Source organism: Akebia trifoliata, chromosome 8, assembly GCF_017979445.1.
Source record: "Akebia trifoliata isolate Shusen 1 chromosome 8, ASM1797944v1, whole genome shotgun sequence".
In the NCBI taxonomy this organism is placed as follows: Eukaryota; Viridiplantae; Streptophyta; class Magnoliopsida; order Ranunculales; family Lardizabalaceae; genus Akebia; species Akebia trifoliata.
Window position 1 is genome coordinate 9,697,553 of NC_141382.1, and position 25,468 is coordinate 9,723,020.

The following is a 25,468-nucleotide window of genomic DNA, read 5'->3' on the forward strand; positions in this document are numbered from 1 at the left end:
ACAAGCGAGATCCAAATGGAATGAAACTAATTTTTATAGTTCCGTATAGTGAAAAGAATTTGTAGAAACTGACGACATCATCTTCAGAGTTTCGATTTGTAACTGGGAGTTAGTTTAGTTTTAGAACAAACATATGCTTATAAACTTAGAAATTTTCAATTTCAATATCCAAAATAGGCAAACGAGATCTGAATGGAATGAAACTAATTTCTATAGTTTTGTATAGTGAAAATAAATATGTTGGAAGTGCATAATTGTCATTAGAGTTCCGATTTGTAATTGGGATCCAATTTTAGGTTTAGGCCGAACATATGCTCATAAACTTAGATATTAATGGTATCCAAATGGAACAAAACTAATTTCTATGATTCCGTACAGTGAAAACAAATCTGTAGGAACTGACGGTATCATCATCGGATTTATGGTTTGTAACTGGGAGTTGGTTTAGTTTTAGGCCAAACATACGTTTATAAACTTATAAATTTTCGAATTTAATGTCCAAAATAGGCAAACGAGATCTGAATGGAATGAAACCAATTTATTTGGTTTCGTATAATGAAATCAAATCTGTAGGAATTAACAATATCATTATTGGAGTTCTAGTTTGTAACTGAGACTTGATTTAGTTTTAAGCCGAACATATACTTAAAAACTTATAAATTTTTGGTTTCAATGTACAAAATAGACAAACGAATATGTAGGAACTAATGGCATCATTATCTAGTTTTAGGTTTGTAATTAGGACTCCAATATAGGGTTAGGTTGAATATATGCTTACAAACAAGTTCGTAAACTTGAATTTTTTGATTTTGAAGTCTAAATTAGGCCTTCAAGTAAAAATTATAATAGATGACATATTATTAACTATATTTTTTATTTATAAATTATCAATATTTTAGTAGGTTTTGTGTTATATATATATATGGGAAATGTTCAGCATCCAACCATTTGTCCAACCATTTTTGTCTTACATGGGTTAGAAGTTTTGGAATGGACTGATTTTTGGTGAGGATGATCTCCTCATCATAGAGATCATCCTCATAAAAAAATTAGAAAAAATCAGCCATTTCCAAAACTTCTAACCCCATCACAAATGCTTTACAAAAAATGGACGATCCACGATTTTCAACTTGTAAACCTCGGGTTAGAAGTTCTGGAATGGGCTGATTTTTGGTGAGGATGATCTCCTCACCATAGAGATCATCCTCACCAAAAATCAGCCCATTCTAAAACTTTTAACCCATGTAAGACAAAAATGGTTGGGCAAATTGTTGGGTAAATGGTTGGGTGCCGAATGGGACCCTATATATATATATGAGAAATATTCAACACCCTACATTTTACCCTACGCTTTGCCAAATGTGTTTTATCCTACATGGGTTAGAAGTTTTGTAATGGGTTGATTTTTGGTGAGGATGATCTCTACGGTTAGAAGACATTCCTCACCAAAAATCAGCCCATTCTAAAACTTCTAGCTCTATGTTTATAAGTTGAAAAATCGTGGATTGTCCATTTTTTGTAAATCATTTTTTATGGGGTTAGAAGTTTTGGAATGGGCTAATTTTTGGTGTGGATGATTTCCTCACTATAGAGATTATCCTCACCAAAAATCAGCCTATTCCAAAACTTCTAACTCATGTATGACAAAACACGTAGAGTAAAGTGTAGGGTAGAAAGTAGGGTGTTGAAACGGGACCATATATATATATGGGAAATGTTCAGCACCCTAAGTTTTATCACACACTTTAACAAATGTTTTTTGTCCTACATGGGTTAGAAGTTTTGGAATGGGCTGATTTTTGGTGAGTATGATCTCTATGATTAGAAGATCATCCTCCCCAAAAATCAGCCCATTCCAAAATGTTTAGCCCCATGTTTACAAATTGAAAAATCGTGGGCCGTCCATTTTTTGTAAATCATTTTTGATGGGGTTAGAAGTTTTGGAATGAGCTGATTTTTGGTGAGGATGATCTCCTCACCATAGAGATCATCCTCACCAAAAATCAACCCATTCCGAAACTTCTAACCCATGTAGGACAAAACGCATTTGTTAAAGTGTGTGGTAAAACTTAGGGTGCCGAACGGGACCCTATATATATAGGGTCCCGTTCGCCACCCTTAGTTTTACCACACACTTTAACAAACGCGTTTTGTCCTACATGGGTTAGAAGTTTCGGAATGAGTTGATTTTTGGTGAGGATGATCTCTATGGTGAGGAGATCATCCTCACCAAAAATCAGCTCATTCCAAAACTTCTAACCCCATCAAAATTGATTTACAAAAAATGGACGGTCCACGATTTTTCAACGTGTAAACATGGGGCTAAACATTTCGGAATGGGCTGATTTTTGGAGAGGATGATCTTCTAATCATAGAGATCATCCTCACCAAAAATCAGCTCATTCCAAAACTTCTAACCCATGTAGGACAAAAAACGTTTGTTAAAATGTGTGGTAAAACTTAGGGTGCTGAACATATATATATATATATAGATATATATTATATTTATTATTTGAAATGGATACAGTGATGACTTACTAATCGTCATTGTAAACAATATTGAAAAAAAAAAAAACAGGCCATCTAGCAACGGCCATCTACCTGTCGCTATAGACTTATTAATAGACAACCCTATAGCGACCACCACATAGGCATCGCTGTGGATAGTTTTTTAAATAGACAGACTTATAGCGACCGCCAAATAATTGTCGCTATAGGCTTAAGCTCTAATGTACAGCGAAGGCCACATACCCATTGCTATAGGCTTAAGCTTCTCGCGTTATTTTAAGTTTCCCGTGTTATTTTGGCTGGAATTATTTGATATACAACGACGGTAATTGGCCATCACTATAAACAGTGCACCTGTTGCTATAAAAATTTTCCTACCTTTTTCTTTTCCGGGAAAACTTATATATAGCGACAGTACTACCATCGCTGTAACATATAGTGACACTACCCTATAGCGACACGTAGATTTGTCATTGCTATATCATACAACGACGAATTAATGGCATATAATGGCGGTTTTGTCTGTCGCTATAGCCCTTTTTTCTTGTAGTGAAATCAATAGGTTTTTCAAATTATTAACCTAGTGCCGAATCGATTGTTATAAAAACCAAACCAAACCACCCCTAACTGATTCGGTTTTCAACTTAAACCAATCCAATGTGCACCCCTAGTAGGTAGCATTCACATTTAGATCCAAATTCCAACTAATGAGATTTAATTTAATAAAAAAAAATCCAAGAAAATGGATCTTTTCAGAGAAAAGAAAACCCCCTCAAATAATGGAAAATCAGATTAAGATGGAGGTGGTAAATTACCATTTTGGATTCTCTTTAATGGGACCCATGTTTTGTATATTGTCGATAGTAGCTCCAGTAACTCATTATATTACTGAAATGGGGTTGTAGAGGACAAAATTATATGAACTTAAAAAAAATTAATTGTTTAAATTCTAACACCTTGGCTCAAGTTCGAAAAATAATTGTTTTTATTAATATTTTCATGAAATCTAGAGAACTGTGTTTTTGGATTGTGAACGTGATAATCAATGTAGGCCCAACCGATCCATTTTAAGATTTGAAATCTAAAAAAGAATAAATATGCGGAGACTGGTGAGCGAGATCGGGTAAGAGAGATAAACTTTTTATTTTTTTTTAACAAGTTATGTGCTTCCACGTCAGCGTGCGCCAATGATCTGTCACCACTCTTATCCATAAATAGTGTCTCTATTTATTTATTTTTTAAGTAACCCAAGCAACTCATTTTCAAAAGCTGTAGACCTGTAGTTGAAATCAAATTTGTGGTGTTTCGAGTTATGGCAGCACGTAATCTGAATCTTCTTCTGTTTATTATCTTGAGGATCATCATCTTGGTCTCTGGATCACCAATCAGATCTCTACCAGGCTTTACGGGTTCTCTCCCCTTCGATTTGGAAACTGGGTCAGTCTACTATACATGATTACCGCTGCTGTAGCCTGTAGGCCTTTTTTTTCTTGTAGTTCTCTAAATTACAATTAATTTTCCAGAAGTTTATTTCTAAGAAAAATATTTTCTAATAAATGAGATTTGTTGTTTTTGTGATGGGTTTTATTAATTTATATAATATTTCAGGTACGTGGGTGTAGATGATGATAATGTGCAGTTGTTCTACTATTTCATTAAGTCTGAGAGAAACCCAAGAGAGGATCCTCTTTTACTTTGGTTCTCAGGTGATCCCGGTTGTTCTTCTTTCTGTGGACTTGTTTTCGAGATAGGTATTTATCCCATTTATATTTTCTTATTTATATTTACCTCCCTCCTTAATGTGTTTATTACAAATGCCCTCTCCCTTTTATGTCAAATAACCGGATTTGCATTTCTTGAGCTTTTAATCTTTTCTCAAGTCTTCTCTTTTTAGAAAATAAAATTATTTTATTTTAAATCAATCTCCTTAAAGCTGTCATAAAATGATTAATTTCTTTGTTTTATGATTAAAATTTGTGAAAGTCAAATGCAAAATGGAGGTACCTTCGAATATAAAGATACTTTTGTGGGTAAATTACTTAATGGTCCTTGAGGCTAATTTTTTTATTTTTTTTCTTTTTCTTATTAGTCCTTGTCTTTTAGGGTAAGCTAAATACTCAATTTAGCAAATCTCTCTTTTCTAATCAATCCCTCAACTTCATCTCAAGTTATAATATTTTTGAAATACCAAAACTACCCATTTTTATTCTTCTTCGAAATATTTCTAATGATTTTATTTTTATCGCGATGACGAATGGAAATGATAAACTTCACATTTTGAACTTTAAATGTATTTTTTTAATTTTCATTTCGAAGATTTAGAGCAAAAAATGAAGTTAGGGTTTTTTTTTAATTCTTTTACTTCTTTTTTGGATCAAAATCGATCATGGATGGTTCTTTAGGTTTGAAATCATCTATACAAATCATTATATTAAGTTTTAAAAGTTGATTTTTCCATGTATTTGAGTTGAAAAAATTTGAAAAAATGAAATTGGGTAGATTTTATAGCATCAAGGTCGACAATTTTTATTTTTTTGTAAGTTCAATATTTTATTGTTGACCTCAACAATAAAATTATTGAACTTAAAAATAAAAATTGCCAATCTCGGCACTGTATAATTTACCCAATTTCGTTTTTTGTAGTTTTTTCAACTAAATTAACTACATGGAAAGATGGACTTAAATCTTAACATAACAACTTGTGTGGTTGATTTCAAACCAAAAGAACCATCCTTGCTCGATTTTGATTAGAAAAACTTGATTGAACCTAGTTTTTTACATACATCTTCAAAATGCTTGAAAAAAATCATTGAAAATGAGTTTTTCTTCATTCTCAAATCCTTTTCTTTGGAACGAAGTCTCCAAAACTCGATCAGGATGCTGGAAATCCAATTTTTTTGGATGAAAATGGTGAGCTTGAATTGTTAGGCAATTTCGACATTTCAATCGTTAGAATTGTCTAGAGTAGGGTTGAGGGACTGATTAGAAAAGAGGAATTTACTAAATGGATTATTTAACTCACCCTTAAAAGTCAAGGATTAATTAGAAAGAAAAGTTAGCATCAGGGACCATTAAGTAATTTTTCCTACTTTTGCCGCCATCACCCTCTGAATTCTATTTTCTTGGACTTTCTAAATCTCAAAAATAAAATAAGATTTTAGAGAGATTAAAGATAATGGTTTAGGTAAGAAATCCCTAAACATCATTTTGTTTATTCTCTGAATTTATTTTTTTAAACAAATCTTTTCCAAATGGTTTCGAATCAGGGGCAGAGCTAGGATTTTACTCATGTAGGGGCAATGTAGAGTAGAAATTTTTTTGTGAGGGCAACAAAGATTGTAATTTTTTTGTGTGGGGGCAACATAACAATGGAAATTTTTGTGTGGGGGCAACTAAGAGTGTAAAACAAATTGTGAAGGCAATAGTGGCAGATTTCTTTATTCGCCATTATTATCTTTTGCAATAGCTCATTACTCTACAAAAGGTTTGAAAATTCTTATGTGGGGCAAGTGCTCCCATTGCCCCCACACTAAATCCGCCCTTGGTTCGAATTACCCAAATTAAACCCCCCACTAATTAATTATAATCGAATCCAAATTTTGTAGTATGACCCACATTGTGCAAGTTTTGGTTGTCATATTTGGGCCAGATTGAACCAGCAAGAGATGATGTTTTTGATATTGGCTTCGTAGGTCCGTTGAGATTGAAGATCATTGAGTATGACGGTAGTTTACCAACTTTGTTGCTGGAGCCCAACTCATGGACTAAGGTATTTTTGGGTTTTTTTTTTTATAGCTTTGTAGTTTTTCATTTAATCGGTGTCAAAGAGGTTGTTTAAAAAGGATGATGTGATGTCACGTGGTTGCTAAATACACTTCAAGGCTCATTGCCCATATGAATTAATTACTCTTGTTCAATCGATCGAAATGATTGCAATTGTCATTGAAAACCCTAAGTACCTAACGAAGATGAGAAAAGGGTAATTTGGATATACCAAAAATATCATAAGGGGAGATGAGGTTAATGGAATGTACTGTTGATGAAATGTCTCGTCCAATGCCAAAGTGTCTTATCTTTTGTTTGATTAGGAGACCTCTTCTCAACATGGTTACAAAACTTGTTTTAACGTCTCGTCTTGTTCATGGACAAGACATGAACAAGACGGAGTTATCTTGGATGAGATAAATCATTTTTAACTTATTTTAAAATTATTTATTCAATATATATATATATATATTGGTCAGGTTTTGTAGACAATATTCTAGACAACATGTTTTGTCTTATATGGGAATTTTTTTCCGGAATCGGCTGATTTTTTGTGGGGATGATCTCTATGGCGAGGAGATCATCCTTACAAAAAATCAGCCCATTCTGAAATTGCTAGAATTAGTTTACAAGTTGAAGAATTGTGACCGTTCATTTTTACCATTAGTTTGTAACCATTTTTCATAGGGTTAGAAGTTTTAGAATTGATTGAATTTTTGCAAGGATGATCTCCTCACCATAGAGGTCATCCTCACAAAAAATCAGCTCATTCTGAAATTGTTTTACCATATAAGACAAAATGTTTTCTAGAATGTTGTCCGTGGAACGCTGTCCATATATATATATATATAATATATATATATATATATATTATATATATATATATATATATATATATATATATATATATATATGTATGTATGTATATGGTCCTGTTCAGCAACAAACATTTTTCAAAACATGAGTTAGAGGTTTTGGAATGGGCTGATTTTTGGTGAGGATGTGGAGATCATCCTCACCAAAAATCAGCCAATTCCAAAACTTGTAGCCCCAGTTTACAAGTTGAAAAATTGTGGACCGTCCATTTTTTGTAAACCATTTTTGATGGGGTTAGAAGTTTTGGAATGGGCTGATTTGTGGTGATGATTTTTGCCAAAATGTTTGTTGCTGAACATTTCCCATATATATATATATATCGGTGACGTTCAGCAACCAACATTGTCTTATATGGCTTAGAAGTTTCAGATTGAGTTGATTTTTTGTGAGGATGATTTCTATGGTGAGTAGATCATCCTCACAAAAAACAGTCCAATTTGAAACTTCTAAGTCCATCAAAAGTGATTTTCAAATATTCAATAAAAAACAACGATCCAATTTCTAAACCATTTTTGATGGGGTTATAAGTTTCAGATTGGGCTGATTTTTTATGACGATGATCTTTTCATCATAGAGATCATCCTCACAAAAAATCCGTCCAATCAGAAAATTTTAAGCCACAAACGTGTTGGCTCCCTAACGCTGGCTGTCGAGCCTGACCCTATATATATTTGTAAAATAATATAGATTAGAAGATGTTTAATCATTAAATTATATTTAAATTAGATAATAAATATTTAAATTTATTAAAAACAATTATTTTAATTAAAGTATATTAAACCTACGTCAGTCAAATGATATCAATATAAGTAAGAACATCAGCTTATTTTTACAAGAAACTGAAATAAAAATTTCAGAGTAAGCAAGATTAAGATGATTCCAATAAATGAATTATTAAATAGATTGTTACAATAAACAGAAGACCAATTCTAAGGATAAGAATTGATAAGCAAAATCTGTGTCATGGTTCACTATAGGCGAGAAGAGACTCAAAGAGCCGGGTAGTGTTTGAAGGTTGAGATTAAGAGCCATTGTAGTGATATCTTTGAATGGTTTCTTTGGTTAATCAACCTCACCTTGAACCCCATATGCATACACAACCATATATAACACCAATTAAACAGGAAATTTCCCCTCCTGTTCACAAAGAAAACCTTTCTATTTACTTTATTTCAAATGATAAACATGTTGCTCAGTAATTGTTGAAGTGATAAACATATCCAATCCTTTATTGAACTGATAAACATTTGACAATTATAAAATGTGTACAGCTCACAAAAAACATGAGTATTTGTAATGAGCCGACGTGTGCAGTCCCTTTATTAAAATGACAAACATATAAACGAAAAGTGTTCTCCATCATACACGGTTGAGATGAGAGGATAAACACATATTTCCTAGCAATCATGAGTAGTGGTTTGGGTATCAGAGCGCTAGGTCCGTATAGGTCATGGGTTCAAATCTTTCCACCTTTATGGGTAACAAGGGTGTTGAGTAAATATTTTCCTTCCCGTGACTCTCTTATATTCCTAGTTCCGTGTAGGTTCGAATCTTTCCATCCTTATGGGTGAGGGGGGTCTATTAGATTGATTGGAAAGAGATGCTTCAGCTGAGTCTACAATAGCGACACAGTTCTGTCTGATTTTAAGAGTAGTTTTGAAGATTCAACTTCTTCTACAACGGAGACAAAGAGTTCTTTGTTGCAATGTCCGATTTAAGAGGAAAAATTGAAAAAAGTTCTGCCTGAGTTCTTCGTTTGCAATAGCGACAGAGTTGTTTAATACGAGGTTCCCTCAATTTTTTAGAGAGAGTTGCTATTGCCTCACAAACTTTTTCTTATGACACCCCAAGTGTATGCTAATTCTTTTTGGCAAAAGTTGGTGTCGCAATAGAATCTTTCTGTTTTAATTATATTTCATTTATAGCGTTTAACAACAAAATTGCTATAGAATTAACATTCATAGGGTTTACAAAGAAAACGCTGTAAATTATTCATAATTAATAGCATAATGACAAACGCTATAAATAAAAAGCTATAGAAAATTGTTTTGGTTGTAGTGTGATTTTAACCATAGTAATTCTTTTAACTTTATGGGAATTTTCAGGTTTCCAATATAATTTTCTTAGACACGCCTGTGGGGACTGGATTCTCGTATTCAAAAAGCTTGCAAGGTTACATTACTAGAGACACAAAATCAGCAAAACAAGTATACAATTTTCTTAGGAAGGTAAGGTAGACGAGACCTATCTGGGGATCAAATTAAATGTGGGATTCATGGGGCCCACATCTCACCAAGGTTCCACCATGACAGAAATAACCACTAAACTACCAAATGCCCATGAAATCAAAATGTTTGGATGGCTTCCATTGAAGAATGTAACCATTCTCATGATCATAGAAATATTTCTTCACCTGTTTGATGTTTGATGTTAGCAGTGGTTGATTGATCACCCAGAGTTCCTCTCAAATCCTCTCTATGTATGTGATTCATATAAACAAATATCATAACAAAGGAGGTCACCATATTATACTGGAAAGCGTAAAATTGCTTAAGTTTATTTGTCTGTGGTAAGTGTTGCACATACCATAACAGATGACGTACCAATCTATTATCAGCATAAATGGTTAGAATCACCGTTGAAAAAAGGAAAAGTATGGTATGTTCCGAACCTTATAATTATTAGTGGCTAAATCATTGTGAGCAAAATTTGGTCAAGGGATATGTTTTGGGCAACCCTTCAACCGATGCAAGCTTAGATCATAACGCAAGAGTCTCATTTGCTTATGGTATGGGCACTACCTCAAAAAAGTTGAAATTCGTTATTATTATAGCGCTAAACTCGGCGGCCCAAGACCAACGTTTATTTTTACCGGCCCAAAATCCAATTTTTATTCCAATAACAAATTTCGACAGTTTAAGCCTATCGAAGCACAGAAACTTTTTTTTTTTTTTTAACCAAAAAAAAAAAAAAAACCAGAACCTTAACAGCTTAACAGACTTTCTTCTCAGCCATTTGAGAGAAAAATCTGATCGAACATCTTAATAGACTTCCTTCTCAGCCGTTTTAGAGGAAAACCTGATCGAAAAAAGTTGCAGAAGAAACTCACTCTCACTCATAGATAACTTTTCCTCTTGATTTGGTTCGATCAAGCTAGACATTCGAGAACACCGAGCGATTGAGAGTACTGAATCTCTCACTCTCACTCACGTCCCTCAATCTCCCATTTCAGATCGATTGAGAGCACCGAACGAGCTCTTGTCACTTCGTTGATGGATTTTTAAGCTTTCAGAACTCAAATCGAAGGAGAAATTAGAGCTCAAGTAAAAAACCCTATAAATTGAAGCTCACACATCAGTGCCACTGATCAAACTCAAAAACCCTAAAAAGCCTTTAAAATGTTTATTAGTTTGTTTCAAAATGATGTAATTTCCATCCCTATTTTGCTCGACTGTGTAATTTGAGCATTTTAAACTAATTTTACTCAAGGGAATCGTGAAAGGTGTTTCTTGATCTTCTATAGATGACCAACATTGCTAAGGTTAGCTTCTTTGAAATTGAGAAAAAATCTTCTCTTCTTGATCTTCAATAAATAAACAATATTGCTGAGGTTAGGTTTTATTGTGAGTATGTTTGGATCCTTGCATAATTTTCTTTCCTTTGCTTGGCAAGTGAGATACAAGTTAGTAAGTAGTCGGTGAAAGGTGGGTTTTGAACTTTTGTCATGATAGCCACACACAGAATTTAACCAACTTAGCAATTTGGCACCTTCAACTGAACTATGGAGTCAAGTTCTAAGCTATTTCGATTTTATTCTAATCTGGGTAACAGGGATGAAGAATAAATTTTAGAAAATTATTATCTTTTGGTTATATTATTTTTTAATTTTAAGTTGTAATTTTTTTTCTAAGTAAAGATTTATGCAATGACGATATTTTTAAGAAGAATTTGATTTGATAAACAAATAAATAAGTTTTCGTGGAATCATTTGACTCTTATATATTTCTGTAATTTTCATGATCTCTATAGATAAACTTTTTACTTGAAATTTTTATCATAGATTTTTTATATGCTTGAGAAGTTGTAAGATTTTTTTTAGGAATTGTCTTGATTTTTTTTTATATTTTAAACGTATTTATCATTGATGAAAATCTATGACTATTTTCTATACTGAAATATTGTATTGCTGATTTTCAATCAAAATTGCATTTATATTTATTCCTATTTTGAAAAATGTGTAAAACATGAAAGTTGTGAAGTTTTCTATCTATTTTTATGTAGTCTTAGTTTTATTTAAAAATTTAATAAAATAAAATTTATATGATTTTTACACTGAACATATGTTAGGAATTACAATATGTAGGAATTTCAATTAAAACTTATATTTTGATACATTCTTATTGAAGATACTATATATTAAATTACTTATTTATTATTTTTAGAATATTTAATTTTTACTCTTGAATATAGACTCTAAGATTACTTGATTTGGATCTATAATGAATTCTTTTAAAATCATACAAATTAGAGCTTTCTGAGTTCATTTAATGTCGATAGATTAGAAAAAATAGATTTTATCATTTTTGAAAGTGTTTAGTATTTTTATGAATCATGAACATATTTTTAAAATATTAATAAGTATCTTAAAGTTTTCGAATTGGTATTGTGGATATCAATATGAATTTTCTACACCAACTTATGATTTTTCAAAGTTGAAGGTATCTCAAAACTAGTTAATTGTTAGAGATTAATATCTTATATATATATATATATATATATATATATTGATTTGACTTTAATCTACTCAATATTTTTAAAGTGAATTAAATGCCATGTTAATCATACCTGAATTTTGGATATTTGAATTGGACCGAGGAATTGAGTAGGGTCCTTGAATTCGAAATTTGGGGTGTGACACAAGCAATGGAAGAATATATCAAATCCTCTATACCTCGAGCAGGGATCAGATTGAGACTACCTGTAACCTTCAACTTGGAGATTACGGTATAAACTTGTCACCCACGAATGTAGACCCGATTAGCACTTACCTTTATAACCAGACCCATTGACACCTGTAGCTACAAGGACTGAATTTTAGTGAGGATTATACGTTTCTCTCTCCCGTATCTTTTCTTTCACACTGTAGCCACAAAATGAGTATTCATTGTCGTCTTTAATGGTCTTTGTGCTCTTAGTCTCATAGTTAGATGGATTACTATAGATGGCTGCTGCTATCGCATCTATTATGTGCTTATGACTATCCTTTGTCATTTATATTTTGCATTGCTCATCTGATTCTTCCTATTTCTTATGTTAATGGACCAAACCATCACTCCATTCTAGATTTAATTTGTGATTACTATAGCCACAGTTCCATTGCGTACTTAATTTCTGATTATGTGTACAAACTTTGAAAATGCAAGGGGATATAAATTATAGGTATAGGTTATGAACAAGGATGCTCCATCATCTATGAATTAGCCACTTCGGACCCTTCTAGTTGAGTTGCTATTTCTAGTAAATAATAGGCTGTTTTCTGTAAGAAATTTGCTAGTGACTGTAGGCAGTTACTAAGAGTTGTCAAGGAAATACCTTCCCTCATGCTCTCCACCCAACACCCTTACCACCTTATGTGTTCCAATAATGCTAGTTAAACGAAACAAACTTGGGAGCCAAAGCCAAGTAAGCAACACATTTGTGCAAGGTTCACATTGCATTTGAGCACGCCTATGGATTTGTCTAACCATCGTATAATACTTTTTATTTTACTTGGATAACTAAAATATTTATACTCTTTGTAATTTTGTTTTAGAAATCTATGTATTCTTTTAGGTCTAAGATCCATCTTTTAGTTGCTTAGCTTGAAGGGTCTTAGTTTGGATAGCCCGTGAAAGGTGTAGAGATATCCTAACTATCTTTTCCATACTTTTCTCAATACTTTTAATGTCGGTCCATGGGAAGGATTGATTGATTATCCATTTTCCAACAAGGTGCCTGCTGGAAAAGTTAACAAAATGTCCTACATGAGTCGGATTCAGATATGGAAGGATGAGAAATTCGGATATGGATATACTCATATCTGGCCCAAACCCGACCCATCTTAAGCCCTACCAACTTGGTTATACATTTTATTTTGATTATGTTATGATGTGATCTTACGATAATATTATTTTTAAACAATCAAAACATCCCCATATACAACTGGTTAGTGAAAAAAAAAATATGGATTCCATTACTCCACTTGATTGTTGTAAGCTATTGAAAATATTTTCATTCACAATAAATTGTTTCTAGTTGATTGATGTCAAACTGGCCAAACAAACCCCAAAGGTTTGGCCTAGTGGCAAGTCGATTGAGCCTTGAAAAGCTCCTCCAGAACGGTAGGTTGAGTGTTCAAAACCCCAGGAAGCATTGAATTCCTTGGGGCCACACACCAAGGTTCCTTGACTCAACCAGCTGTTGCATGTAGAACTTTCTGAGGGGGTGGTGCATGTGTGTGACTGGGATTAATTAGTCTCACCCAAGGGGTGATGATACCCACAATAAGAGAAAAAAAATGGCCAAACAAAAATCACTCATCATAAAATATCTCCAAAAGATAATTATACTATCAAGAGGTGTCGGCCAAAAAATATCCTCATCTAATTTTATTTTAAAAGGTTTAAGGTAACAAACCAAAGAACAAACTAATGTGAAGAATGGAACTTGTCAAAGAGACTTCCAGCCTCATCTGTGTTCTTCATCTTCATGCCTTTCTTCTTGAGGAAATCTGAGTACCATCGAGCTGATGACTTGGGTTGCCTCTTCAACTCCTTGTCCTCAAAATCTACATGAATTAGACCAAAGCGTGCCTGGTACCCAGCTGTAAGCTCGAATAAATCCATAAATGACCATGCAAAGTATCCTATGGTGTTTGATCCATTCCTACACAGAAACAACACAATCCTCACTTAAGAAACAAAATTTCACATTTTAAAGTGATAGTGAAGAAGGTAGGGAAACTACACCTAATTGCATTTAGTGTGCCTTCGATGTAGCCAGTCAAATAGTTGACCCTAGCAGTGTCGTTAAGTGTCTCATTGTATGATTGCCATTTATAACCTGATTTGACAAACAAAATCAAGATTAATTCTCATACATAGTCTTGTCTGACTAATGATTTCGTATAGGAACATAGATGAATATTTTGGTTAATTATGAAATGATTTGGCTCTAAAGCACCTCTTGATGAATAGTCAGTTTAGATTTCGACAAATATATATGAGAGTCCAAAATATAGGCAAATGGGACAATAGTTATGGGATTTTAAGATGAAAATAACCAAAATTTTCAGTTAAATGACGAGAATATTCCAAATTGTTTCTAGGGTTCTTTATCTCGTCTTCGCTATCCAGATATCCATCAGTTATTTTTAAAAATCTTTTGAAAACTCTTTTGACACCTAAAAGCACTTTTTGAACATTGTCACCAAACAATCTATGTCACAAACACAATTCTCACAAAAGTGATCATATAAAAACATTTGAGTTGAAAGTAGAGATGCACCAAATACGGCCTTTCATAAACATACACTCAACCATCTCAGATATGTTTGGAGTTTCACTACTAAAAATATGTGTAGAGGAGTGAGGACAATATATACCATTTTCATGAATATAGATAGGAGGATTGCCATAATAGTCTTTTAAGTGTCTGAGCAGACTCTCTAAGCCCGAAGGATTACACGGTGTTGAAGTTAACCGAAACCGAGTTGTAGGTGTTTCATCTTTGTCAACTGCAATGCAACATCAAAAAATTAATCAACATTACAAAATTTTGCAACTCAATATAAAGAAAGGATGATGATGAGACCTCTGTATTTAGCAGCTATGTCACTACTATAGTCTGGAGGGCCAGTCATCGGATTATTTTGGTTATCTTCTATGTAAACGGTCAAGTAGTGATTCAACCCGATGAAGTCGGATGACCCTTTTACTAGTTTCGATTCGTGTTTGGTGAAAGATGGGATTCTTGAACCAGCAATCTTCTTCATGGTCTCGGGATAGTCTCCGAACACCAGGGGATTTATAAGCCTGCGGTGAAGAGGATTTAATCAAATTTGAGCGTGTGAATATAAAATAAAAGAAAAAAACATAGAACACAACAAAATTTACATGCAAGTCTTTATGCATGTATGCACATATGCCCATACCACCCAATATAGAAATCTATGACTCTTTGGGATGCCATAACATCTGCAGTTGAGTTTGTGAAAGAGGTAAACCACAAAGCATACACATTCAAGCCTATCCAGCCATTCTGCTTTGCCTGGCAAATATCAAACAGCAACGGTCAAATCGTTAAACTGAGACTTTTGACAAATGGGCTTAACCCTCCCTTATGGGAGGGTTAAGAGTATGGTGGGAATTCTTTTTCCCAGGCTTGAGAGAGACAAGGAGAAGGGTGTACTAGGGTTTTAGGACTCGGTTTTGGGAATAAAACACTCGTGTAAGTTCTTTCTTATAATATTCTTCTTTTATTCTCATCTCGAAGAAGAACATTGGATCATACTTCGTAGATGTAAATGCACTCACTTGATATTTTTCTCTGTACAATGCAGCAGCAGATGCGTGTGCAAGCAAGGAATGATGAACAACGATGTATGGTTCCACGGAGGAATTTCCAGCGGTGCAGTTGTTAAAACCACTCGGATACGAACATCGTTCAGGTGGAAATACTCCGGTGTCGTAAGCTGCTATTGCATTTACATTTGGCTCATTGAGAGTGGTCCAGTGGGTTACCCTATCACCAAATTCCCGAAAGCACACATCTGCATAGGCTGTGAAGTCCTCTCTACATAAAAACAAAGAAAAAGTAATAATATCTATAATAAAGAAGCCCGTGTTATATTCAAATGTCACAGATCTAATTGGCAACAGAAATGTCACAAATTTCAAGAAGTTGGTAGATTAGTCGGTGATGCTTCAAGTTTCGAGCCACATACGGGAAGAGAAGATGAGAGAATATGGACGGCAAGCAAGAACGGAAGATTTACGGTACGTTCATTCTACCAATCCTTGTGCAATAATGGGGATTCGCTTTTTCCTCATATTTCAATTTGGGGTTCAAAAGTGCCTAGCAAAGTCGCCTTCTTCACATGGACGACGACTTTAGGAAGGATTCAAACGACAGATTTATTGATGCGGCACAGGTGGTGTGGGACGAATTGTTGTGTGCTATGTATGAAAAATAGAGAATCATTGAATCACCTTCTAATACATTGCAAGTTCTCACATGAAATTATGACTATGTGGGGTTTCAACATGCTTACCGAAATCAGTTAAGGATATCTTCATTGGTTGGTCGTCAATTGGCTACTCATTTGGTGGAACAAAGAGGATGTTGCGGAGTATTACGCTTTTCACAATTTGTTAGGGGGTGTGGTTTAAAAGGAATAAGCGTATTTTCGAGAGAAAACAAAAAGATTGTCCAGACACGATTATGTCTCTCTTGGATCTTGTCTTTTGTTGGTTCAAAGTGTATAAGGAGTTTAAGGGTATGTTTTTTGAGGATTTTTTGTACAAGTGGATGGGATTTGCTGTTATGTACGTGAATAGTTCTCTATTGTAAGGCCTATCCAGGTTGGTCAACTCGACCGATTTGATTCTGTTTCATGAATACAATACTATTTATCAACAAAAAAAAAAAATTGTTACAAATTTAGCTTTTCTCTTGCTTGATGCCTATTTAAAATTCTCTAAGAGAATATACAAGACTTTGCATAAAGGAGTAACATGAGGAGAGAAGGTGAAATTACATAATTTTTGGACTCAGCCATCCTCCATATTCTTCTTCAAATTCTAGAGGGAGATCCAAATGGTACAAGGTTACATGTGGTTGAATTCCTACAATTTCATAAAAGAAAGTGAATACAGAGAGAGAGAGAGAGCTTTTTTTATTTTACCAAATTTATATTTTTCACAAATTACAGAATCAAACAAGTTCTTCAAACAATTACGAAAAAGGTCGTATACTCATTTTTGTGTTTATTTATTTTTACAAAAAAAACAAACTACCAATTGTGTTGTCACTTTAATTTGTGATTTTACTTTTATGTCCTTGACTCTTGTAAACCTCAAATAAAAGATCATTTTTTTGCAATCAAAACTAGAGCATAAAAATAAATTTAATAAAAGGAAAAATTATTAAAAAAATCTAATTAAATAATTATTTATAAAAAAATATAATTTTTTGTAAAATTACAAAAAAGAATAAAAAAAATAGGCATTCGAAGTGTCACACCATTTTTTTTATTATATATTATTTTTTAAAAAAAATTGGCATTTGAAATGCCGTTAGTTTGTTTGTTTTTTTTTTTTTTTTTTTTAATGAAATCCGATACTTAAAGAATTCCTAAGATGCTCTTGAGGGATAAAATAATATGGAGCTTAACATCGAATGGTCAATTTACCACAAAATCAGCATATGCAATGTTAAATGAAGGACAAGATTCTATGGGATGGAAAAGAATTTTATGGAGTAGGAATTGTACTCCAAGATTTTCTTTTATTTCGAGGCTAGCAATTCATCAGAAATTATCGACAGTAGAAAATCTGACCAAGAGGGGTTCGAATGGGTGTCACGATACGTATTGTGTTGTAGCCATCAAGAGACCAACGACCACCTATTCTTTCAATGCCCTTATACTTGTTGGATCTGGAAGCAATGTTGATGAAGTTTAGGATAAGTAGAGAAGGAATGGGGAGAATAGAGGATGAAGTGCAAGTGATCAATAGTGTGCAATACCAAGAAAAAGAGATAACGTTAATGCTCTATTCATCCTTTTGTGCAACTGTTTATCATTACTTGAAATAGAGAAAACAAATAATTTTTGTTGAAATTAACACTCCAAAGGAAATGGAGTTGAAACAAGTAGAAGAGGTGATTAAGAACCGGCATGATAGAGCAAATGTTGAAGACGTTTCTAATCAAGTAAATATTTAGATTTTTAATAACTAGAAATGCTGTTATACTATGGTAAACCCAATTATTAAACATTTAATTTGGATAAGGCCAGAAGAGAATGTGGTGTAGATCAACACAGATGGCGTGAGGTCAATACAAGGTGTGGGGATTTGGTTTCATTGGTAGAAATATTGATGGGAATATTTTATTTGTAGGTTGGAGCAAATTGGAGGCATAGAACATTATTTACATTGAGATTCAAACAATTTTAAAAGCTATGAAGTATGCAAGATTGAAGGATTTTAAAAGAATTTTGATCTCTTCAGATTCGTTATACTCTATCAAGTGCATTGAGAAGGAAATCAAGCCATCATGGAAGTACGAGGAAGTGTTGCTGGAAATTGCAGATTAAAGCCAATGGTTTGAGGAATGTTCTTTTGAATTTCAGTGGAGAGAAACAAACAGGATAGTTGATTTTCTTGCAAAATTGGGGTCCTTCTCGGATGGTTTTTATGTTATGGAAGATATGACCAATGTTCCTCAAGAACTTGTGAGAATTGTAGAGGAAAATTTAACTTGTATTTACACTCGATAGTAGTGTCTTTAGGAGGGGCATCTTCAACTCTAGCGTATCAATCCAAAAATAAAAAATAAAAATCCGGCACTTACGTGCCACAATCTTAAGCTGACCTGACTTTATGAATTTGACTATCATGACTAACTTGATAAGTTTACAAATCTTCCTAAGAGTCGTTGGGCCCACATGTATTACTAAATTAGCAATCCAACAACACAGACTTCTACATTTCATGGACAAACTCATATTCAAAACAAAAAAAAAAAATTAAAAAACAAATCTTTTGAGCTTGATCGTAGATGTTGAAAATGAATGGTTATCAAACTCCGAAATCCAAAACTAAAATTCAAGGGTGGAAATTAATTGTGTTATTTAAATTCTTATTTTGAAGCTCTTAGAATTTTGTGCTAAAAATAAGAATTAAATAATAATAATAATAAACTAGTTAATTTCCACCATTGATTTTTAGTTTTGAATTTGGGAGTCTGATAGCCATCCATTTTCAAATCTATGATCAAGCTCAAAAAGAGTTATTTTTTGAAAAACATTTCTTTCAAATATGAGTTTGTCCATGAAATGTAGAAGTATGTGTTATTGGATTGCTAATTTAATAATACATATGGGGCCCAATGACTCTTAGTAAGATTTGCAATCGTATCTAGTTAGTCATAATGGTCAAATTCATAAAGAAAGGTGAGCTCAAGCGGCACTTAAAGTGCCAGATTTCTTAAACTTAAAAAAGAAAAGGCGCTTGAAGTATCATTTTTTCAAAAAGAAAAATGTTGCGGCAGTTGAAGTGCTGAATTTAAAATTAAAAAAAAAAAAAAAGATTGCGGTACTTTAAGTGCTGATTTTGATTCTTTTTTATAATTTTTTTATAAATAATTATTTAATTTGATTTTTTTATAATTTTCCCTTAATAAAATGATCATACAATGAAGCCCATGCACGTAAAAATAAATGAATAGCAAGACAGGTATATATTCTTTTTGATAAATATATATACTTTATCCCTATCAATCATAGTAGGTTTTTATTTTTATTATTATTGTTTTTTATTTGGACTTCTTAACGTACGTCTTATTTCAATTTTGAGTTGGGCACAAATATTTTTGGTAATATCCCTAGAAAATCAAAATTTTTCCCATGCCTACAACAGTCATCCTTTATGGGGATTAAGGATGTAAAAGAGGAAAGAAAATAAAGTTGTAAAGGGTATTATAGGAAATAGAAAAGATAATAAAATTGAGAGATATTATTGGAAATAGAGGAGAGAGAAAGCAATACATTTTAAATTATTTCTTGAGATTCATGAAGGCATGGGCATCCCTTTTTAGGTTAAAGGGGTAAAAGATGATAGATAATAAAGTTAAAAGGGTATTATTAAAAAAATGGACAATTAAGAGAAAAGACAATAAGTTAAAAGGGACATGCATTATTAAAAAAATGATAAAATTAAAGGGTTTTCTTGAAAAAAAAGAGAGAAGAGGAAAGGCAATAACATGAGATTCATGGACCCCACTTCTTTATCTTAATTTTTATACCCACAAAATTGTAGTTCATGTGATTTATGGTTGTGTTTTGTTATATAGTTTTTATCTATCCACTTATCTTTATAATAAATATTATTATTTTTTACATTAAAGCTCTTATTATACAATATATAAAAATTAAAAAAAAACTATTATCTATTTTAGTTTTATTAATTTTTCTTTAGAAGATCATACCATGCTTGATCAGTTCGTTGAGAAGATTATTGTAATATTCAAGGCCTTTCGGATTAATGGCTCCCCTTCCATCTACAATAAACAAACATTCTAATGTGCATTAATACAAAATAAACCCTATCAATCACGCATAATAATTATAATAATACATGATTTATAAAGATAAGTCCTATGATTTTACTTGGGAGTAGCCTTGACCAAGAGATGGAGAATCTATAGGCTTCAAGACCCATATCACTCATGAGCTTCACATCTTCCTGCAAAAATTTGGGAACAATGAAGAATTATATGATATTTGTGAATTAAGTTTAAAAGCATATATATATATATATATATATTGATGGGCTCTTGAGGCATGACATCATCATATCCTCAATTACAAAAAAATTCCTCTCTCTAACTCCTAATCGAGCCAAGAAATAAGCTCTATTAGTCTCTCTCCAATAGAACTCAAAATTGCAAATGCCAAAGGAGGTGGCTGAAAGTTTAATTGCCTCTACTTCTTCCAAGATACCTAATAAATGGGTAATTTTCCACAAATCAAGCGGTATATAAGAAAACAAATTAATTATTCAGTTGAGATCAACAACATCACACCACATTGCAGAACAATACATGTAGTATTGAGAATTAAGAAGTGTTGATAGTCTTCCACATGGAAAAAAAAAAAAAAAAAAAACAAGACATTTTATTCGTTTCTCCGTTATGGGCAACGGATCCTTTCAAGTAAATCCGTAGGTGGATAGTTATCAGATGATTGACTTGTTCACCTTTAATTTTTGTATAATTGGACTCAACTTTTGTTATTTCCTTCTGAAAATAGGTTTAAGGAGTAGTATCATGGGTTTAAAACTCAGTTTCACATCTCATATCGTCCATGCCAGATATCGAGTCGTCTCAGATGAATTTTTCGATACGTTTGAGACTTCTCATTCAACAATGAGAAAAATGAACATGGAGTTTTAAATTTCGTCTAATACATTGACTGGTCCATCCATCTCATCCATGCTTGATACTGAGATGACTCGAACGATACGTCTCAATCTCATACGAGTTTTAAAACCATGAGTAGTATCCAATTTGTGGAACAAGTGAAAAATACAAAGAGAAGTGAGAGAAAAGAGAATCAAATTAAAAGATTTTATCTCTAGGTTAAATTATTTTTAATTTGTTCAACCTCATCTTTATAAATCCATGATAAAATTTTAGAACAAGGGAAAGTAGTTTATCTTTAGGTTGAATTATTTCTATCCAAAAAATCCATCCTTTCCCATGTTCAAAAATCCATTCTTTCTATCACGGTCTTGAGGTTTGAAGGTTGAAGATGCTCGTAAAATATTTCATCTTAAAGTTTTTAACTTATAATGCAATCTTGTGTCCTTGTTTTGAAGAAACCCTTGATTTTTATTTTTTTTTTAATCCAAAAATATATACTTGTACTTCTCTAAAAACCCCTATCTTATTCTTGAGATTTGAAGTTTGAAAATGATAGAATCTTAAGAAATTTGAAGATGAGGGTTAAAAACCTTTACCTTTAAGTTGAAGAAGGCGAGTTTTGAGGAGAAAATCCAACGGATGTTTTGGAGTTGTCGAAAGCAAGGGCAATTAAGTCATTATCATATATTAGTCTCTGATTTCTATTACTAGGTAAGACAAAAATGTAGAGGGGTGTATCCCAATCAATTTATTTTATTTTATCTTTTTTTTTTATGTCAATTTCGTGCTAGTACTTGCATACCTCTCTTGTGAACTTCACATAAAAGACCCATAAATATGAATTTTGTGAAGTAAGATTATAGAAGCACTCATTTCAATAAAATTAAATAAGAGAATTTCTATTAATACTCCCATCATTATTTACTGATTACACTCTAATTATAATAAAAAAAAAGTGAATGATTGAGAATAAGTAAAAGTTTGGGTGCCAATAAGGAATTGATTAGTAACAAGAAATGTGTAGTTTTATATCTATATTTAAATTGAAACAGGAACGGAGAGAGATAATTAAAGTAGTTCCACTTTATCTGCCAAACATATGTTCTACTCGACGCCATATTCTTTTCGAGAAGTAACACCATCTCGCATCGCTGAACCCCTTATGATTCTTATCCGGATGAAGCCTAACTCGAAGAGCTGTTGGTACAAATCTCACATTTTTTTTTTGTTAGATTTCTATTTCTTGGGTTTATGATTTTATGTGAGCCTAATTATAATTGTGAACAACTGCTGAAATTGTTTGAATGAGTGTTATAATGTTTTGTAACATTAAAATTATAATTTGATCCAAACCTTGTTAACGTTCTGAAGAGTGTGTTTGAATCTTTAATTAGGGAGTGATAAAAAATTTAAAAAATCTGGGTGCCAATAGCAGATCTCTTAGATGATAAATATAAAGAATGTGTTTAATTAGATAGTAATATTTTCTTTGTTTTTATTCTATTCTATTCTATATCTAAAATTCTAATTTAATTTAGTTTTTTGTTATTAAATTTAAAAAAGTAGTGAAAAACTCAGTCGAATAAATATGGTAAAACCAAAGGTTTAAATAAAACACCTAAACTATACAACAAATAAGCCTCTCCAAACCATACAAGTCTATGGTAAGTTAATCGTCCACTCATTAAAAAACAGAAAAATCTAGACCATTAAAACATAAACATGTATTTAATGGTATGATACGTATCCCTAGAAATGGTGTTTCAATTATATTATTGAAGAAGTACATGATCTTGACACTATTTAGAGGTTGTTGATGCAAGGTACTTGGATTGGATCACTATATATACCTCTGTATGCGCTACACGATCAGATATTCCCTAAGACTAATGATTTTCTGACACCCCCTATAACATACGCCCCCCCTCATAGAATCGTAGATCATTTACCTTGGGATACACAAAACCATAAATCTTTTTCTTGTGTATCCCATGACAAATGATCTACGGTTGTGATGGGGGTGTAGGGCATCAGATTATCACTACTCATTTCTTAAAGAGTAATGTTGGGGGTGACATGAGGATTTACTGCAATTGTCACATTTCTGACATGGAGATGCACACATATACTCATATCTCGAGGAATGAATCAATGACTATGACATCATCGCAGTGAAAATCACAGTCCCCGGAGGATTTTCCTTTCCTAAATAACTAGAGAAATTAGAAGTCACACTTAAGTATACCTTGTATTTATGGTAACCACCAGATGCTATATCTCCGGTGCTCTTGTCTTCCACCATCCCTATTACATTTATAACAAACAAACAACAACAACAAAAAAAAAATTTCAAACTTAACTAAAATAACTAAAGAAATTAGAAAAAAATAAATAAATAAAATGATAATAAAGTTGAGTACCCTTGTGAGTAAAAACGTCCCAGATGCTGAGTGTCCTTCCATCTTCTCTTACTGCTCCTTCAACCTGTATTCGTCAACAAGTTTTTAAACATAATTTTGATGATTTTCTTTCTTTTTTTGTTTGTAAGAGAAAGTAAAAGTGATGAAGTTTTTATAGACCAACCTGATAAGCAGAGGTTCCAGCACCAAAGATAAAGGAGGATGGGAAGTCATCTCTACTAAATTTGGAGGAATTTTGGCCCAACCCAACTATTGCTAGACTTAAGAGAAGAAATAGAGAGAAGAAAATTTCCATCTCTGAACCTAACCACATTTCTTTCAAGCCACTTGTAGAACTTTCTTTGATATTTATGCTGTTTAGATCAAATTGTCCTCATAAAATGCAAAATAATGCAAATAGCATTACTTAATTTGGTTAGATATACAATTCTATTTATATTTTGTATTGAACATTGTGAGTGATTTTAAAATTCCCATCGTTTCCCGCATTGCTGTCGTGCATGTGTCTACAATGCGTGAAAGGATGTGATTCTTTTAAGAGAGTTACTATTGTCACACCAACTTTTATTAATGCCACACCAATTCTTATAAAAATCAACAAAAAAAATTGTACACAATTGGTGTGGCAATAGCAACTCTCTTTTTTAATCACTCCAGCACTACTCATTTTATATATATATATATATATATATATATATATATATATAATTCGATTTAATCTGATCCAATAAATATCATTGAGATTTCTATCCAAGCAAGTTCCGACTAATGAGAACAATAGAACTTTTTCCTTGGGATACACAACTGCCCAATAAGTATCATTCAGATTTATATCCAAATTCTAACTAGTGAGATTTAATATATAATAATAAACCCAAGAAAAGGATCCCTGAAGAGAATCTCAAATAGTGGAAAATCAGACTAAGACGAGTTAGGAAATTAATTACCATTTTGTATTGGATAATTATAAAAGCACCCCTACGAATTAATAAGGGCAACCCTCACCTAGAAGTAGGTAGGATGTCCAATACAAAATGGTATGCATTATTAAAAAATAAAAAATAAAAAGAGTAGGTGGGATGTTCAGATCCTTGCACGAGGAAAAAGACAGAGGTAGGAAAAAAACTAGTGAGATGTTCAGACCTTCATGCATTATAAAAAAGAGCTGTTATTTGAACTCAAGCTTTTTTTTTTATTTTTACACCCAAAATTTCTTAAATTATTTATCATACACTAATTAATTTTTATTTATATTTTGGTAAATTCAGAAGTGGCGTTAAAATTGACATTGTTTTGCACATTGATGATGTAGAGGTATGTATTGAACCATAGATGCTTTTCATCGAGAAACAACGTATGTATGGAACAATGTGTGAAACGACGTCAATTTTAATGTCACTCCAGCACGACTCATATATATATATATAGGGGACGGTTCGAGGGACGTTTGAAAAGCAGTGTTGGAAACCGATGTTTCCAACTCGTTGGATTTGCCGATTTGAACGGCTGTGATTATTGTTTGGAAACAGCTGGAAAGAAACATGTTTCTAATAAAATTCATTTAATTATAGAAAACTCCCTCTATTACGGGATTTATTAAAACTAAATCCACTCTCTCTCTCTCTCTCTCTCTCTCTCTCTCTCTCTCTCTCTTTTTGAACCCGAACACAGGTGAAACGTTTCTCGATCTCTCGATCGATCGGTCAACCTCGTTC

At 32.7% G+C, this 25,468-nt stretch overlaps 2 protein-coding genes across 2 annotated transcripts; one reads left to right on the forward strand and one right to left on the reverse strand.

The window, feature by feature from the left end:
* Nucleotides 1–3,749: 3,749 nt before the first annotated feature.
* Nucleotides 3,750–9,596, forward strand: LOC147395990 (serine carboxypeptidase-like 16). The gene is made up of 4 exons (XM_086450471.1): nucleotides 3,750–3,945; nucleotides 4,117–4,259; nucleotides 6,201–6,277; nucleotides 9,255–9,596. The coding sequence occupies exons 1-4, from the start codon at nucleotides 3,821–3,823 to the stop codon at nucleotides 9,384–9,386; spliced, it is 477 nt and encodes a 158-aa protein (XP_086306597.1). The 5' UTR covers nucleotides 3,750–3,820; the 3' UTR covers nucleotides 9,387–9,596.
* Nucleotides 9,597–13,733: 4,137 nt separating this feature from the next.
* On the reverse strand, nucleotides 13,734–24,051 carry LOC147395991 (beta-glucosidase 22-like). The gene is made up of 12 exons (XM_086451651.1): nucleotides 23,917–24,051; nucleotides 23,754–23,817; nucleotides 23,579–23,637; nucleotides 20,579–20,654; nucleotides 20,398–20,469; nucleotides 16,946–17,033; nucleotides 15,723–15,981; nucleotides 15,341–15,456; nucleotides 15,001–15,221; nucleotides 14,792–14,923; nucleotides 14,157–14,250; nucleotides 13,734–14,073 (listed from the first exon to the last, which is right to left on the reverse strand). Exons 1-12 carry the CDS (start codon nucleotides 24,046–24,048, stop codon nucleotides 13,836–13,838), a joined length of 1,551 nt encoding a protein of 516 aa, XP_086307777.1. The 5' UTR covers nucleotides 24,049–24,051; the 3' UTR covers nucleotides 13,734–13,835.
* Between the last annotated feature and the right edge of the window lie 1,417 nt (nucleotides 24,052–25,468).

Excerpts from the sequence above, each read along its gene's own strand:
- LOC147395991 (XM_086451651.1), bottom strand. The coding sequence starts at position 24,048 with ATGGAAATTTTCTTCTCTCTATTTCTTCTCTTAAGTCTAGCAATAGTT. Across the intron at positions 14,924-15,000 it reads CATAGCTGCTAAATACAGAG|TTGACAAAGATGAAACACCT; the intron begins GTCTCATCATCA and ends GTTGCATTGCAG. Across the intron at positions 14,251-14,791 it reads TATCTATATTCATGAAAATG|GTTATAAATGGCAATCATAC; the intron begins GTATATATTGTC and ends TTGTCAAATCAG.
- LOC147395990 (XM_086450471.1), top strand. The coding sequence starts at position 3,821 with ATGGCAGCACGTAATCTGAATCTTCTTCTGTTTATTATCTTGAGGATC. Across the intron at positions 4,260-6,200 it reads TGGACTTGTTTTCGAGATAG|GTCCGTTGAGATTGAAGATC; the intron begins GTATTTATCCCA and ends TTGGCTTCGTAG. Across the intron at positions 6,278-9,254 it reads AGCCCAACTCATGGACTAAG|GTTTCCAATATAATTTTCTT; the intron begins GTATTTTTGGGT and ends GGGAATTTTCAG.